Here is a 15,211-nt window from a genome sequence, read left to right on the forward strand (position 1 = left end):
CGGCACATGCCTGTCCTGCACTCCTTAAAAGACACCCACATGCCAAATGTGGATTTACCCTCAAACAGCCTCTCCCAAACAACCACCTCCAAATCCTGCCTAACCTGGTTGTAGTTAGTCTTACTCCCATACATATGGTTTCATTTTGAAAAGGGGCTTTTGCAGAGGCAGTAAGACAGAGGGGTTGGTTCAGAGCATCTTGAACCAAAATAATCATCTTTATTGATCAAAAGTCACAAAAATCAGCAACTTAAAGCTTCATTCCCCCGAGTGTAAAGGGTTGAGGGGGTGATCTAATTAACATTTTATAGTATCTAACGCGCTCCACGGGAGAACAGTCCCAGCTTTTCCAACCTCTCCAACTGCAGCCCATATCCCCTGGTATTATCCTCTGTACCTCAACTAACATACGGCACGGCACCCAGGATCGTACACAGTGCTCTCAGCTTGAGGCATAACTAGTGCTTTGTGAAATCCAAATATCCGACACTCTAAATCACCTCATCAACTTGCCCTTTCACTTTCCATGATTTGTACTTATACAAATTATACATCTCCAGCGCCAGAATTTCACATTGTTCGGGGGGTGCCCCCGCAACCAGGAAGCACGTGAAATTGCAAAGACGGCAGGCATGCGTCCTGTCAGACAATGTTTCAATTAGCTGGTGTGTGCGAGTTGGAAGCGAGTGTCCGATGACAAAGAGGCAATTTTGTCCATTAAGGGGCCAATTGAATGTAATTTTACGCGGCCGGTCTGCCTTTATGGTTGGCGGGCAGGCCAATTGGCCAGGCAGCCTTTACGTTCATCCAGGTGGAATGAAATAAAGTTACAAAAGAGTGCCTGGGGACTGAGGTTTGCATTTGAATGTACTACCCAGACACTCTTGGCATCATTTTCCAATTACAATTTCCTTGTTAACTTTCTTTACCTACAGGTCTGCAGTTTCCCAAGACAGCTCTGCAGTAGCAGCCCCCCTGCAACCCAGAGAGCCCATGAAGTGCCAGCCCACGCCCTCTTCCCGTCCACTCCAGCTGCATTGAGCATTTCATGCTGGCTGCGCGTTGATTGGTCACTCAGTGCAAAATCGTGTTCTGGGGCTGACCGCATCCGGAAATGTCCTTCACGCCCGCTCCAGCATCACTTTGGTAGCCGACACCTTCACGCAGTAAAGTGTATGATCCACAAGGTGGCAGTAAGTGCAAGCACAATAGCAGTTTTCTCTCTAGTCAAGACAACCGTATCTTTCATGGCAATCCCCAAGTGCACAGCCCCAGAAAGCCGGTCGAGAAAAATCAGAAGTTCTTGCAGTCAGATCAACACGTCCCATCATGGAAAGCAAGACCGGTGGCTGTGACTCAGCCTTCTTGATTCAAACGCTTTGCCCAGATAGCCGGGCACAAAGCAGTTTGACCGCGGCCTGATCGGAGGGGTAGCACGTTGGCTGTGTTAGTGGTGCGGAGTCAGACTACTGTTCAGTATAGGAAATTATGGAAATCAGATGAATTGAGCAGGCAATCTAAGAGATAATTCCAATTCTCTCCAGGGGGAGAAGCAGTGGACACAAGAGAGCGTTCTTGCTCCATTTTAACTCCATCCTTCCACCAGACTGACTGCTCGAGTAAGGTGGAGGTCCCGATTGATCACTTTGGGATGTCCCAGTGATGTGAAAGCGCCATACCGAGACATGTTTTTCCTTCCAATGCAAGTCAGGTCCCTACAACTCGCCTCAGAACCAATGATTGCCTGCCACGGCTTATCTTCTTAACAATCGCGACGGTGCTGATCTAGTGGGGGGGTAAACCATGCAACCAGTTCAGCTGCAGCACTGCTTCTCGGAGGAGGTCTTGTGGCACAATGGGGGCAGCACCCTTTCCTCCAAGCCAGTCCCAGCCAGGGTGCAAGTCCCAGCCCAGGGCCCGGGTGGCTAAGGAAAGCACAGGAGGAGCATCGAGCAATAAAGCATTGCAACACATCCCCAACGGTAATTAATTCTTTGAGGAAGTGACAAAGTTAATTGATGAGGGAAGGGCTGTTGATGTCATATACATGGACTTCAGAAAGGCGTTTGATAAAGTTTCCCATGGCAGGTTGATGGAAAAAGTTAAGTCATATGGGGGTCAGGGTGTACTGGCTAGATGGATAAAGAATTGGCTGGGCAACAGGAGACAGAGAGTAGTGGTGGAAGGGAGAGTCTCAAAATGGAGAACGGTGACTAGAGATGTTCCACAGGGATCCGTGCTCGGACCACTGTTCTTTGTGATATACATAAATGATCTGGACGAAGGTATAGGTGGTCTGATTAGCAAGTTTGCAGATGATACTAAGATTGATGGAGTTGCAGATAGCGAGGAGGACTGTCAGAGAATACAGCAAAATATAGATAGATTGGAGAGTTGGGCAGAGAAATGGCAGATGGAGTTCAATCCAGGCAAATGCGAGGTGATGCATTTTGGAAGATCTAATTCAAGAGCGGACTATACGGTCAATGGAAGCGTCCTGGGGAAAATTGATGTACAGAGAGATCTGGGAGTTCAGGTCCATTGTACCCTGAAGGTGGCAATGCAGGTCGATAAGAGTGGTCAAGAAGGCATACAGCATGCTTGCCTTCATTGGACGGGGTATTGAGTACAAGAGTTGGCAGGTCATGTTACAGTTGTATATGACTTTGGTTAGGTCACATTTGGAATACTGCGTGCAGTTCTGGTCGCCACATTACCAGAAGGATGTGGATGCTTTAGAGAGGGTGCGGAGGAGGTTCACCAGGATGTTGCCTGGTATGGAGGGTGCTAGCTATGAAGGAAAGTTGAGTAGATTAGGATTGTTTTCGTTGGAAAGACAGAGTTTGAGAGGGGACCTGATTGAGGTCTACAAAATTATGAGAGGTATGGACAGGGTGGATAGCAACAAGCTTTTTCCAAGAGTGGAGGTGTCAGTTACAAGGGGTCACGATTTCAAGGTGAGAGGGGGAAGTTTAAGGGAGATGTGTGTGGGAAGTTTTTTTTACGCAGAGGGTGGTGGGTGCCAGGAACACTTTGCCAGCGGGGGTGGTAGAGGCGGGCATGATAGCATCATTTAAGATGCATCTGGACAGATATATGAACGGGTGGGGAACAGAGGGAAGTAGATCCTTGGAAAATAGGCGACAGGTTTAAATAATGGATCTGGATCAGCGCAGGCTGGGAGGGCCGAAGGGCCTGTTCCTGTGCTGTAATTTTCTTTGTTCTTTGGTAGGCAGTGAAGAGGACAGAATCCTGATTAGGCACGTGGTGGGACAAGGTGGGAGCTTCCCTATTCACAGCTCCAGACTGCAACAGGCATGTAAAAATGCAACAAATACTGAAATTGCTGGATGAACCAAGTCTGGCAGCATCGGTTGTGTGTGTGGTGGCCCTATGGTACCTGCCTAAACTAAAACCTTATGCACTTACAGAGTCCGTATCCTTCCATTCCCACCCTATTCATATATTTGATTAGATGACCCTTAAATGCCGCTACCGTACTTGCTCCCACCACCTCCCCAAGCAGCGTTTTCCATATATTTACCACCATCTGTGTAAAAAACACACCTCGCACATCTGTTCTAAACTTTTCCCCACACACTTTAAACCTATGTCGCCTAGTACTTGACAAACCTATATCCCCGAGTGGTTTACTCTCCTACCATAGGAAAGAGCATCTGACTATCCATGCTGTCCATGCCACTCAATCTTGTAGACCTCCATCAGGACGCCTCTCAACCTGCGTCGTTCCAGTGAGAACAGACCGAGTTTATCTAACCTCTCCTCATAGCTAACGCCCTCCACACCAGGCAACATCCTCGTAAGCCGCTTCTGTACCCTCTCCAAAGCATCCACATCCTTCTGGTAGTGTGGCGACCAGAATTGTACATAATATTCCAAATGAGGCCTAACGAAGATCCTATATAGCTGCAACATGACTTGCCAATTTTTATACTCAATGCCCCGACCAAAGGCTAGCATGCCATAGGCCTCCTTGACCACCTTACCCACAGAGTTAACATCGAGTCCATACGACTCTTCCACAGAATACCGCTCCAGAGTATTCTGCTTTTATGTAACAATGCATGTTGCCCCAGCAATTTGGACTTGTGTGAACCGTAACATCACCACCACCACCACTGCTTATTTCATGAGATCGCCATTTGCAAATCTACTAAATGTCTCAATACATCCGACAGAATTGGGGTAGCTGCCAGCAAATACGATTATGGAAAATCCAAAGCATTCTTGGCAGCCCAATTTGAAACCTTATTAAATCATCAATGTATATTCCTTTACCCTGCGCATGTTTTATTTTAGTTCAAAGTTATGCTAGAAGCCATACCTTGACCACTTGCCCGGCCACGATCTGGAAAACATTTAAATATAAAAATTAGATTTTTCTGAGGAAGATACTTGAAGACAAGCAACTAATCTTCATAGCACTAAAATAAAAGAATAAAAGCAAATTACTGCGGATGCTGGAATCTGAAACCAAAAGAGAAAATGCTGGAAAATCTCAGCAGGTCTGGCAACATCTGTAGGGAGAGAAAGGAGCTAACGTTTCGAGTCCAGATGACCCTTTGTCAAAGTAAAAGAATGGTTTAAGGAGAACGGGTCATCAAACTGGAAATTAATGGTGAGGGCAGATCCTTAGGTATGGTTTCAAGTAATAGGTTTTCATTTTAAAAAGGGGATTTTGCAGAGGCGGCAAGAGGGGTTTGTTCAGAACACCTTTAACCAAAGGAATAATGATCTTCATAGATCAAAAGTCACAAAAATCAGCAACTTAAGAGCTTTATTCCCCTGCGTTTAAAGGGTTGAGGGGGTGATCTAATTAATATTTTATAGTATCTACCGTGCTCCATAGGAGAACAGTCCCAGCTTTTTCAACCTCTCCAACTGCATCCCCTGATATTATCCTGGCACACCTCCTCTGTACCTTTCAACTAACATACGGCATGGCACCCGGGATCGTACACAGTGCTCTCAGCTTGAGGCATAACCAGTGCTTGGTAAAATCCAAATATCCCACACACTCTTAATTACCTCATCAACTTGCCTTGCTACATTTGCACTTATACATCTTCACGGTTAGAATTTCACATTGTTCGGGTGGATGCCCCCCAAACTGGAAGCGCGTGAAATCGCACAAAGACGTCAGGCATGCATCCTGTTGGACAATATTTCATTTGGCAGGTGTGTGCGAGTTGGAAGAGAGTGTCCGGTGACAAACAGGCAGTTTAGTCCATCAAGTAGCCCTGTTGCCTCACGACGCTGAGGTCCCAGGTTCGATCCCGGCTCTGGGTCACTGTCCGTGTGGAGTTTGCACATTCTCCCCGTGTCTGCGTGGGTTTCACCCCCACAACCCAAAAGATGTGCAGAGTAGGTGAATTGGCCAGGCTAAATTGCCCCTTAATTGGAAAAAATTAATTGGGTACTCTAAATTTTTTTAAAAACAAAAACAAAAAAAAAATGTTTAGTCCATTAAGGGACTAAATGTTGAATGTAATTTTACACGGCCCATCTGCCTTTATGGTTGGCAGGCGGGTCAATTGGCCAGGCAGCCTTCACGTTCATCCAGGTGGAATGAAATAACGTTAAAAAGGGTGCCTGGGGACTGAGTGGTTGAAGGTGATCCAGAAACGTTTGTTCCATGAAGTGGTGTTCGCCTGAGGTATGGCGACCCTCAGGTTAAATCACCACCAGTCAGCTCTCTCACTCCAAGGGGAAAGCAGCCACATGGTCATCTGGGACTATAGTGACTTTACCTGACGCCCGTTTCCAGGCCTACATGTTCGAGGCAGACGGGTAGAAAGTTCAAGCCCAGGTTCTTTTTTCATGCAATCCCTGCTCAGAATAGGATAGCCTCTACTGCCTCTCCCAGGTGATCGACTTGGAAGTGCATCATTTCACATTTATCTGCATTAAACTAGATCTGCCATACATCAGTCCAATTCACTAGTCTGCCGATATTGTCCAGCTCGCCGCAAATTTCCAAGTTGTACTCCCATGCACCCCAAGACCAGGTCATTTATACGCAAAGGAAAAGGAAATAAACATGTGCAGATATAGAAAAGCCATTTCATTTGGTGGGAAAATCTCGAACAAAGGACCATAATCTTGCAAAGTTAGAGCTCAGACATTTACATGCAAAATCAAGAAGCACTTCAAAACCTGAAACGCGATGAGAGCAAACTCTCTCATCTTTCGCTAACTTCCCCAAAAAGTCTGCAAATGAGAGGTCAAATGCCATCTTCAAAACTGAAACTGGCTGATTAATCGAAGAACATGGATCAAAAACGGTGAGAAGAGAGCCAAGGTTAGATTAGCCACGTTCCAAATGAATGGGAGGAGGTTTGGGGGGGGGGGGGGGGGGGGGGGGGAAAGAGAGACGATCCACTGTCAGAAGGAAAATATTGAAGTCGAATTTGCACAAGACTTCGGAATCAAAGCAATCCAACTATGAAAGAGTGCAGTTGCTGCCAGCTACTATGCGTTTCGCAAGTAAAGAACGAGGCATATTTTCTTGGGTCTTGCCAGCTTAAAGAGCAAAGCATGCGTGTTTTGACGCAAACAGTGGAAAACCTCAGTCAACAATTCACCTACTCACATTCTCCGATGAGGAAGAATGCTTGAAAGGAAAATAAAAGTGGGTTGGTGGAACTTAATTAATTATTCCAGTGACTAAACAGGCAGAACAAACAAGACATGGTCACAAGGAGTTACAATAAGCAGTTACAACGGGGGGGGGGGGGGGCAAAATTGGTAAATCAAGATGTGACAGCAACATATCATCTGAACATCCCTCACATCACCTCTCCCAGATAAATTTCTAACACAATGAACAAGTACAAAATATACATGATGTCCAGCAAGCAACATGAAAAGACCATTTAATATAATGTGACTTTTGGTTGATTGCCACAATCTCAACCATTTCCTCCTTCACTGAACGTTCTCAGGAATGCACCAACATTCGGCACCATGGAATGATGAACAATGGATTTACACAATGCAGTTAAAGCTAGATTTTAAGCAGGCCGATGTTGGCACAACCCCTATGGAGAAATTAAGGAAGAATGAGATAATTCTGTGACACTTTTAAATCATAAACTTGAGGGCAGCACGATTAGCACTGCTGTCTCACGGCTCAGAGGTCCTAGGTTCGATTCTGGCTCTGGCTCACTGTCCGTGTGGAATTTGCACCTTCTCCCAGTGTCTGCCTGGGTTTCACCTTCACAACCCAAAGGTGTGTAGGGCAAGTGGATTGGCCATATCTTTGTATTAAAACAGTAAAAAAATATACAAGGCCAAATGGTACAAACACAAATTTTGTGTTCGAGAAACAGGATTCCTCCTCCCCACCCCACTCAGCACCAACATACAGGGAGAGGTGGGGTAATTAAAAATTCACAACACAGTTGTACTAAAAGAAATGGTACAAGCACTAAACTTTGCGCTGGAGAGACCAGATACTCTCACCTCTGTACTAACAGAAGGGAAAGGAGGGGGGGGGGGGGGGGGGGGCAAGAGAGGAAAGGAGGGTGGATTGGCCATGCTAAATTGCCCCTTAATTGGAAAAAATGATTTGGGTACTCTAAATTATTATATTTTTTTTAAATCATACACATGAACACTTGGCATGCAGGCTGAAAAAAAGCCATTTTCCAAAGTGTTATGATTGTGAGGTTCATCAGACTGTGTTCAGGACTGTATCTTTCAACTTATATTATAATATTTTGGGAGTATAGCTTTAAAAGTTACAGCAAATGAAAAGGGGGGGGTTAGATTAGCTCGCATGGCTACACAGTTAGTTTGTGATACAGAGAGAAGCCAACAGCGTGGGTTCAATTCCCATATCGGCTGACGTTATTCTCAAACTTGTCCCTCGCCTAAGGTGTGGTGACCCTCAGGTTAAATCACCACCAGTTAGCTCTCCCGCTCAAAGGGGAAAGCAGCCTATGGTCATCTGGGACTATGACGATCTTACTAACTTTACTTTTATTTACTTCTAGGTTGAAAGGCAATTTGGATGAAAGACAATTAGCATTCCTGCTTAGATAAAGGGCGGAATTCTCCGCTCCCAGGAAAAATCGGGAGGGCCGTCGTGAACTCGGCCGAGTTTCACGACGCCCACGGAGGCCGCTCCGCGCCCTACATAAACGGCGAGCGGCGATTCTTCCGAGCTGGGGGGCCCTCCCGCGATTCTCCCACGCCGCGTGGGGAGTGGAGAATCGCACCCAAAGTGTTTAACGTTCCCATTGGAAAGCCGGTAGTCATTTTGAGATTGGGTTGAAGGTTTCTCTTCAAGCCAATACATTTTTGTCAGGCAACAATTTTTGCAGTTTGCTCTTATGTGGTCCGCAGCCACTGGGAGGTATGGAGAGTAAAGGAGAGAAGCAACCAGACCTTAAGCAAAGGAAATGCTATCGTTCACAAACAGATTTGGGTTGGAGTTCACAAGTAGAGTGAAGAAAGAGTTTGTGAGGATTTAAAAGGAGGCTGGAAGAGTTGCCTAGCTTGGATCTAGAATGAGGGATCTACATAAAGACAGTTTTTAAAAATGTTTTTATTCGTTCATGGGATGTGGGCCGCACTGACAAGACATAGATTTATTGCCCATCCCTAATTGCCTCGAGCAGGTGGTGATGATCACCTTCTTAAACCACTGCTTCCACGTATTTCAGGAATAACCACGGTGCTGATCAGAAAAGGAGGAGTTCCAGGATTTTGACCCTGCCACAGTAAAGGGATAGTAATATCGGTCCAAGTCAGAATTGTGCACGACTTGGAGGGGAACTTGGAGGTGTTGGTGTTCTCCTGCATCAGCTGTCCTTGTCCTACTTGGTGGCAGAGATTGTGGGTTTGGAGGATGCCATTGAAAGGATCCTTGAGGAGTTGCTGCAGTGCATCTTCTAGATGGTGCACACTCCGTGGTGGAGGCAGTAAATGTTGAAGGTGGTGGAAGGGGCCCCAATCAAATGGATAACTTTAATGTAGAAGATTAGTCCAGGAATTACAAGTTACCTGGCTGGAAAAGAAAAATGGAAGGAATATTCAAAGTAAAATAGAGTAACATGGGAAGTCTTCCTCCTGGTTCTTCCTGGTGATAAGTCAAAGTGACCTGGTTGTCATGGGGGCTGAGGCCAAGGTAAAGCTCGACTGAAAGCAAGTGCCAGATCCAACTTGGGAAAGGTAGCTATTCTTTCTGCTGGAAAATTCCCTGACTTGGTGATTCTGGTCTGGGGAGTGAATCTCAAGATCGAGGCATGGGAAACAGCAGCTGATTTGGACAGCAGCGGGGGAAAAAGGCTGGTTGTTCTGTTGGTCACCAGGCAGAATGGTAGTGGGAGTTTATTCTCTTATCAATGTGACAGGACCTATGGAGACTTAAGGACGCTAGAAAATTCTCCTCTGCTGAGAGGAGGATTGGCTGGAGCGAACCTTGGCTGTCGGAAGTTGATTCAGGAACCTACAGAACTACATTTGATAGACACGTGCTACTAGTCAGCAAAATGGAGAGAACCCAGTCTGTTAGTAGCTGGGAGTAACTTGGGACTGGATTCTGTAACGGTGACAGTTTTAAAAAAAATAAATGTAGAGTACCCAATTATTATTATTTTCCAATTAAGGGGCAATTTGGCTTGGCCAATCCACCTACCCTGCACATCTTTGGGTTGTGGGGGTGAGACCCACACAGACACAGGGAGAATGTTCAAACTCCACACGGAGAGTGACCCAGGGCCGGGATTGAACTGGAGTCCTCGGCGCCATGAGGCAGCAGTGTGAACCACTGTGCCCCCACTAGTAAAGAAGACAGTTATACAGAGAACACAATATAATGTATAAACATGCCCTTGGATTTGCTGGTGTATTAAAAGTCTGAGGGTTTTTCTGCAGCTGGTGTACTAATTACATGATACCACAATGTATTATTAACAAACATACCAAAGATAGACCCGAACTAAATAGTTTTTAGTATTAATTGCATTCTATGATGATCTCAGGTTGATTTCAGCGCGGTCCGCTGCTTTGATTGATATTCCGTCGCTTCCTTATGCTTGGGACATCCCTTCTTGAAGGCACTTATTTGGGACATCAGAAAGATTAAGGGCGCAATTCTCCGCCCCCCACGCTGGGTGGGAGAATAGCGGGAGGGCCTCCCGACATTTTTCACGCCCTACCGCTATTCCTCCCCCCCCCCCCCCCAACACGGTAACGGGCGCACTCTTTTCCCTCCGCCGCCCCCCAAAATCAAGCCGCCACGTCTTGCGGGGCGGCTGAGGGAAAAGACGGCAACTGCGCATGCGCGGCTGACATCATCGGCCGTGTCAGCCGGCGTGACGTCCAGGCCGCGCCGCCGTGACGCACGGGGCCGCGCTCCTAGCCCCACCGGGGGGGGGGGGGGGGGGGGGGGGGGGGGGGGGGAAGAGAATCGGCCCCGGAAGTGGCCGTGAAGGCTGCCGTGGGTCACGGCCTGTCCCACGGCAGCCTTTACGATTCTCCGCATTTGCGGAGAATCTCGCCCTACGTTTTTCATGGGCTTGAAAATCCCTGGTATACTAACTCCCAAAGTGCTTGAGGGTGCAGGGTTGAGCCGGGACCTGCACTATTGTTGGCATATTCGCCTATTTGAACGGGCAGTTTTTCTTCTTCTTCACCCTTGGGATGGGCGTGCGCCAGGAGAGTACGGATTTATGGCTGGTATCTTTGGTCTTCTTATCCCAAAAATCTTTGCTGCTGGTGGCTCTCCTTTTTAAAAAAAAATCCTGCCTTGTTTCATGTGTGTTGGGAAGCGCTGACTGAACTGACCACAATCCGAATTTATAGCTGCTGGTCCACTCTGTATAAATACGTGGAATGAGGATCGTTCAGTACTGTGCCGAAGTTGGGATTAGGTGGCATTGTGTGGTAAGTGTAAAATATCCTTCTGGAACTGGGGTCTCGCGCATTTTTCTATTTGTTACGGAGGGGTTTAACAATCCCTCCATCTTGGACAGCGGGTTACAGCAGGTCATTGGTGCCCCTGGAGTTGCTGGAGCGGGATCTGTTCCGGCGCGTACCCGAACATGTCGCGAAAAATTTATCTTGAACTCTCGTGGTCGTTACGGACGATTGCCGCGTGGGAGGCTGTGCACATTTTACCACCTTTTCATAAACCTTATACCCTTCTCCTCTGGTGGTGCATATAGAGGCAGCAAGACACCAGATTGATTGTACTGAGCCAATTATATTGCGGTTCTCCTGTTCCCCACCGAATCTAGATGTGTTGAGACTTCTTGTGCTGAGCTGTACCGTTCCTGTGGTTTTGTAGCGTTATTTGTAAAATGAAAAACTTCAATAAAAATTGCGAGATCCTCGAGTCAGTCAAAGAGAATTCAAATCTATTGTTAAAGATGGAGGCACGTGGCACAGTGATTAGCACTGTTGCCTCGCTGCGCCGAGGACCCGAGTTCGAATCCCAGCCCTGGATCACTGTCTGTGTGGAGTTTGCACATTCTCCCCGGGTCTGTGTGGGTTTCAACCCCACAACCTTAAGATGGGTAGGTTAGGTGGATTGGATACGCTAAACTGCCCCTTAATTGGAGAAAATAATTGGGTAATATTGGTGTTGACAAGAATCATAAGAAGTATTAGGCCATTTACTCAATACACACCAAGGTACACGGTTTGCACATTGAAAAGGAACCAGATAACGATTCTAAAAGACAAAGTGTTACCTTTAGCATTGGGTCTGTCAGGGTTGTAAGCATCGCCGGCAGCATGTACGAGATCATCATCCCCAAACTGACGATCTGACAAATGAAAATGAGTCAAGGTGAGGAACTCATTACTAGAGAATGAAGGAACACCGACACTGAAGATTACAGCAAGTCTTATTCATCTCGCCTTTTGGCAACAACCTGTCACAAATAGGCGAGGGTTAACCAGACTAGGGTAATAAGAACAAGTTGAAACAATCTCTGACATACCGAATAAACTTGAAGAATGACGTCAGAACGCTTAAAAAGGAGTGGTGCAATTTACAAGTCAATGTTTTACACTCCTTTGTAATATTGCCTTGCACATTCTCCTGTGACAAACCTTCCGTACCACCGAATGGACAGAACCTGTGCCATAGTTCAACATGGCAGCTGGGAAGATCGAACCACATTCACGTACCAGCCGCTAATGTTTTACTGGTGCCAATTGGCAAACTACTGATGAGAAAGAGATTTGTCCAGCTCGAGGTCTTTCCCCACCATCCCCCAAGACGATCTTAGAAAGAAGCTTCACTAAGCTGGAGGAGGCCTTGTGGCACAATGGTAGCACCCCTGCCACTGGAAATGAAGCTCCAGGTTTGAATCCAACACCAGGACTTAGTGGCCATGGAAGGAGCATTCAATGTGATTCAAATCCTTCCACCACTTTCCCCATTATTCCCCAAAGGGTAAAATAAAGTATATGGGTATGAGGATACGCCAACACCAAGAGCTCAAGGCCAATAAGGTCCCAGATTAGATGTCCAGCCATCATCCCTGCCACTGTGATGGCGCAAGTGTCACAATTGACCTCTGGTTGCCTCCGATTATTGGGCTAAAATAAAAAGTAAAAGCTAGCACCATGTACTCAAGCATATCTGTGCAGTTATCAGGCAAGGAGAAGGATGGCTCAACTGTTATGTTTCCACGAACAAAATGGTTTCTGGGCAAGGCATTAAATATTTATTAGCGACACAGGGGAAGAAAAACTACAAATCCAGCCCAACATGACTTGGTCAGTAATTATATTATTAACCATCCTGCAGTTCTTTACCTACATGGAAGGAACTAGATAAATGAAAGTTATCATTGTAGTATTTGGAATTGCTCCAGTCAAACATGCAAATTCTTCAGTTCACCAGCAGATCAGGCAGTCAGTAAAACAGAAAACACACACCCATGTTTCCAGCAGCCTGTGAAACAACCAGCAACGATTGGCAAGCTTATGTGGAGGAAGGCTCACCACCATCCACAGGGAAATTCCGCCAGTGACTGTCAAACATGGAATGGCAGACTTTTGCAAACTCTGCAACATTATTCGACTTCACACCGGTCAGCTCAGCTGCTACTGGAATCCTCATGAATACCTGGGAGCAGGACACGACACCCATGTGTGGAAATCCAGAACTTGCAGGGCCATTTGAACTCAGCGTCAAGTTCAAGCATACCCAATTTTAGCTTCTTTAGAGGAGGGATAAAAGTGATATGGGGTGGATACGGTTATAGGAACATGGCCAGTCCTTTCAAAAATTGAAAAAGAAAACTGCTTGCCACTCTCAGTTGAAAAAAAAACAGTTCTAGCAGATAATATCCATCAGGCAGAAGAATTTTATTTTGTTTCATCTCAACATGGCTACCGAGATCCTCCCCACACTGGTTACTGGACTAGTTGGCATGGAAGGGACAAGGACAAAGGGCGGTGGGTAGGGAAGGTTAATGAGTTAACATAGGGGCTAGAAGGAACCATGAGGTTCGCTGAGGTGCATGGGGGTATGAGTGGGGTGGCATGAGTTGGCATGTATGGGAATGGGGAGCAGGGTGAGAAGAACAGAAGTTGGAGGACCTGATGTTTAGTGAGGCCAGCAAGCTGGAAAACTTCCAACTCAGTGCATCAGCCTGGAGAGTGACAATCCAGGCCAATGTATCCCTTTGCGGCTCGGTGTCATGATTTTCACTATAATCTCCCCGTAAAGCTTCTGTCTGGGGACATTTTCTTACATTAAAACGCTGTTTTGCAAGTTGTTGAAAAATAAAACTTTTAAAACAAGGTAGATGCTGAAAAAGGTTTCCCTGGATGGCAAGTCTGGAACTAAGGGATCTCATCTCAGAATAAAGGTGGGTCAGTCATTTAGCATTGAAGCTAATCCTTCACGCCACAGAGTTGGTAGACATCTTGATACCACTCTGGGGTAGAGAATTCCAACACGCGTTCATTGCAATCGATAGTTTTCTGGAAATTAAGAGATTCAAGGGATACGAGGATAAACATGGGTCGGAGGCAGCCACGATTGGCGAAGCAGGCTTAAAATAGTTGAACAGCCTACTCCAATTTCCATTGCCAAATCCCAACAGTAAATTCTGAAAAGGCCACAGGCTGATTGACAAGAGAAATGGAAATTGAAACGTCATCAGGATCATGGGGACACATTGTTACTCTGATGCTATATCTGACAGGGGGCATTTGGATTGTCACATTAGGCAACAGCATTCACTTCCCTTTTGGTTAAGAACATTCGATCACTTGGCAACACAATTTTTCTCCAATTACCATAAACGCGCACACCCACATAGACACTCGATCAAAGGCGTGTGGCATTACCTGGATCACCCTTGGGTGGCTGCTTGGGACGCTTCGTTGGAGTATATTTGTCTGTTTAAAAAAGTAAAACTACAGTTTAGTGTTTGAAATCCATCACTGCCATCACATTAGTACATAAATACAAAGCCAAAGCCTCTGCTCATACCTCCAACATTGTAGCCATGATGTGGAGATGACGGCGTTGGACTGGGGTGAGCACACTACCAAGTCTTACAACACCAGGTTAAAGCCCAACAGGTTTGTTTCGAATCACTAGCTTTCGGAGCATAGCTTCTTCATCAGGACTTTAAACCTGTTGGAATTTAACCTGGTATTGTTAAACTTCTTTCTGGGTCCAACGTTGTAAACACAGAATATAAAGTCAACGGGTTATGCAATCAAGACTTGGCCCAACATCACATGACTGTAAAACGTTTTCTCCTCTCGATACTCCTCTGTTGCCAGTGACGGGAGATTCTGCACATACATACAAGATGGTGGTTGGGATGGGGCAAACAAGAGTTAGCACTAGACTTGGGTCTCATCCTTTGAAGGTCAAATTCAAATTGAGTTCATGTGTGAATAATGGCAAATTGGGGCAATATACCAGAGAGTTCAGTGCCTGTCGACCTGTACAAGTTTACAGCTTCAAGATTTGTTTGGAGCGAACCCTAAACTGTAAATAGCACCATACCCATTCCAATATGCACGTCAAAATCATAATAACAGGGGCTGGTTTAGCACACTGGGCTAAATCGCTGGCTTTTAAAGCAGACCCAGGCAGGCCAGCAGCACGGTTCAATTCCCGTACCAGCCTCCCCGAACAGGCGCCGGAATGTGGCGACTAGGGGCTTTTCACAGTAACTTCATTCAAGAATACTCGTGACAA

The 15,211-nt window shown here is 46.2% G+C and overlaps 1 protein-coding gene across 2 annotated transcripts in view; it reads right to left on the bottom strand.

The window, feature by feature from the left end:
• The window catches only part of cd99 (CD99 molecule), a 79,997-nt gene that overhangs the window by 9,198 nt on the left and 55,588 nt on the right, over positions 1–15,211 (bottom strand). For both annotated transcript variants that reach the window (XM_038818297.1, XM_038818296.1), the window contains 3 exons: positions 14,344–14,394; positions 11,724–11,798; positions 4,346–4,369 (listed from right to left, as the gene is read on the bottom strand). In XM_038818297.1, the coding sequence (XP_038674225.1) occupies positions 4,346–4,369; positions 11,724–11,798; positions 14,344–14,394 (150 nt within the window). The remainder of the gene's footprint in view (positions 1–4,345; positions 4,370–11,723; positions 11,799–14,343; positions 14,395–15,211) is intronic.

This window comes from Scyliorhinus canicula, chromosome 14 (genome assembly GCF_902713615.1).
Source record: "Scyliorhinus canicula chromosome 14, sScyCan1.1, whole genome shotgun sequence".
NCBI lineage: Eukaryota > Metazoa > Chordata > Chondrichthyes > Carcharhiniformes > Scyliorhinidae > Scyliorhinus > Scyliorhinus canicula.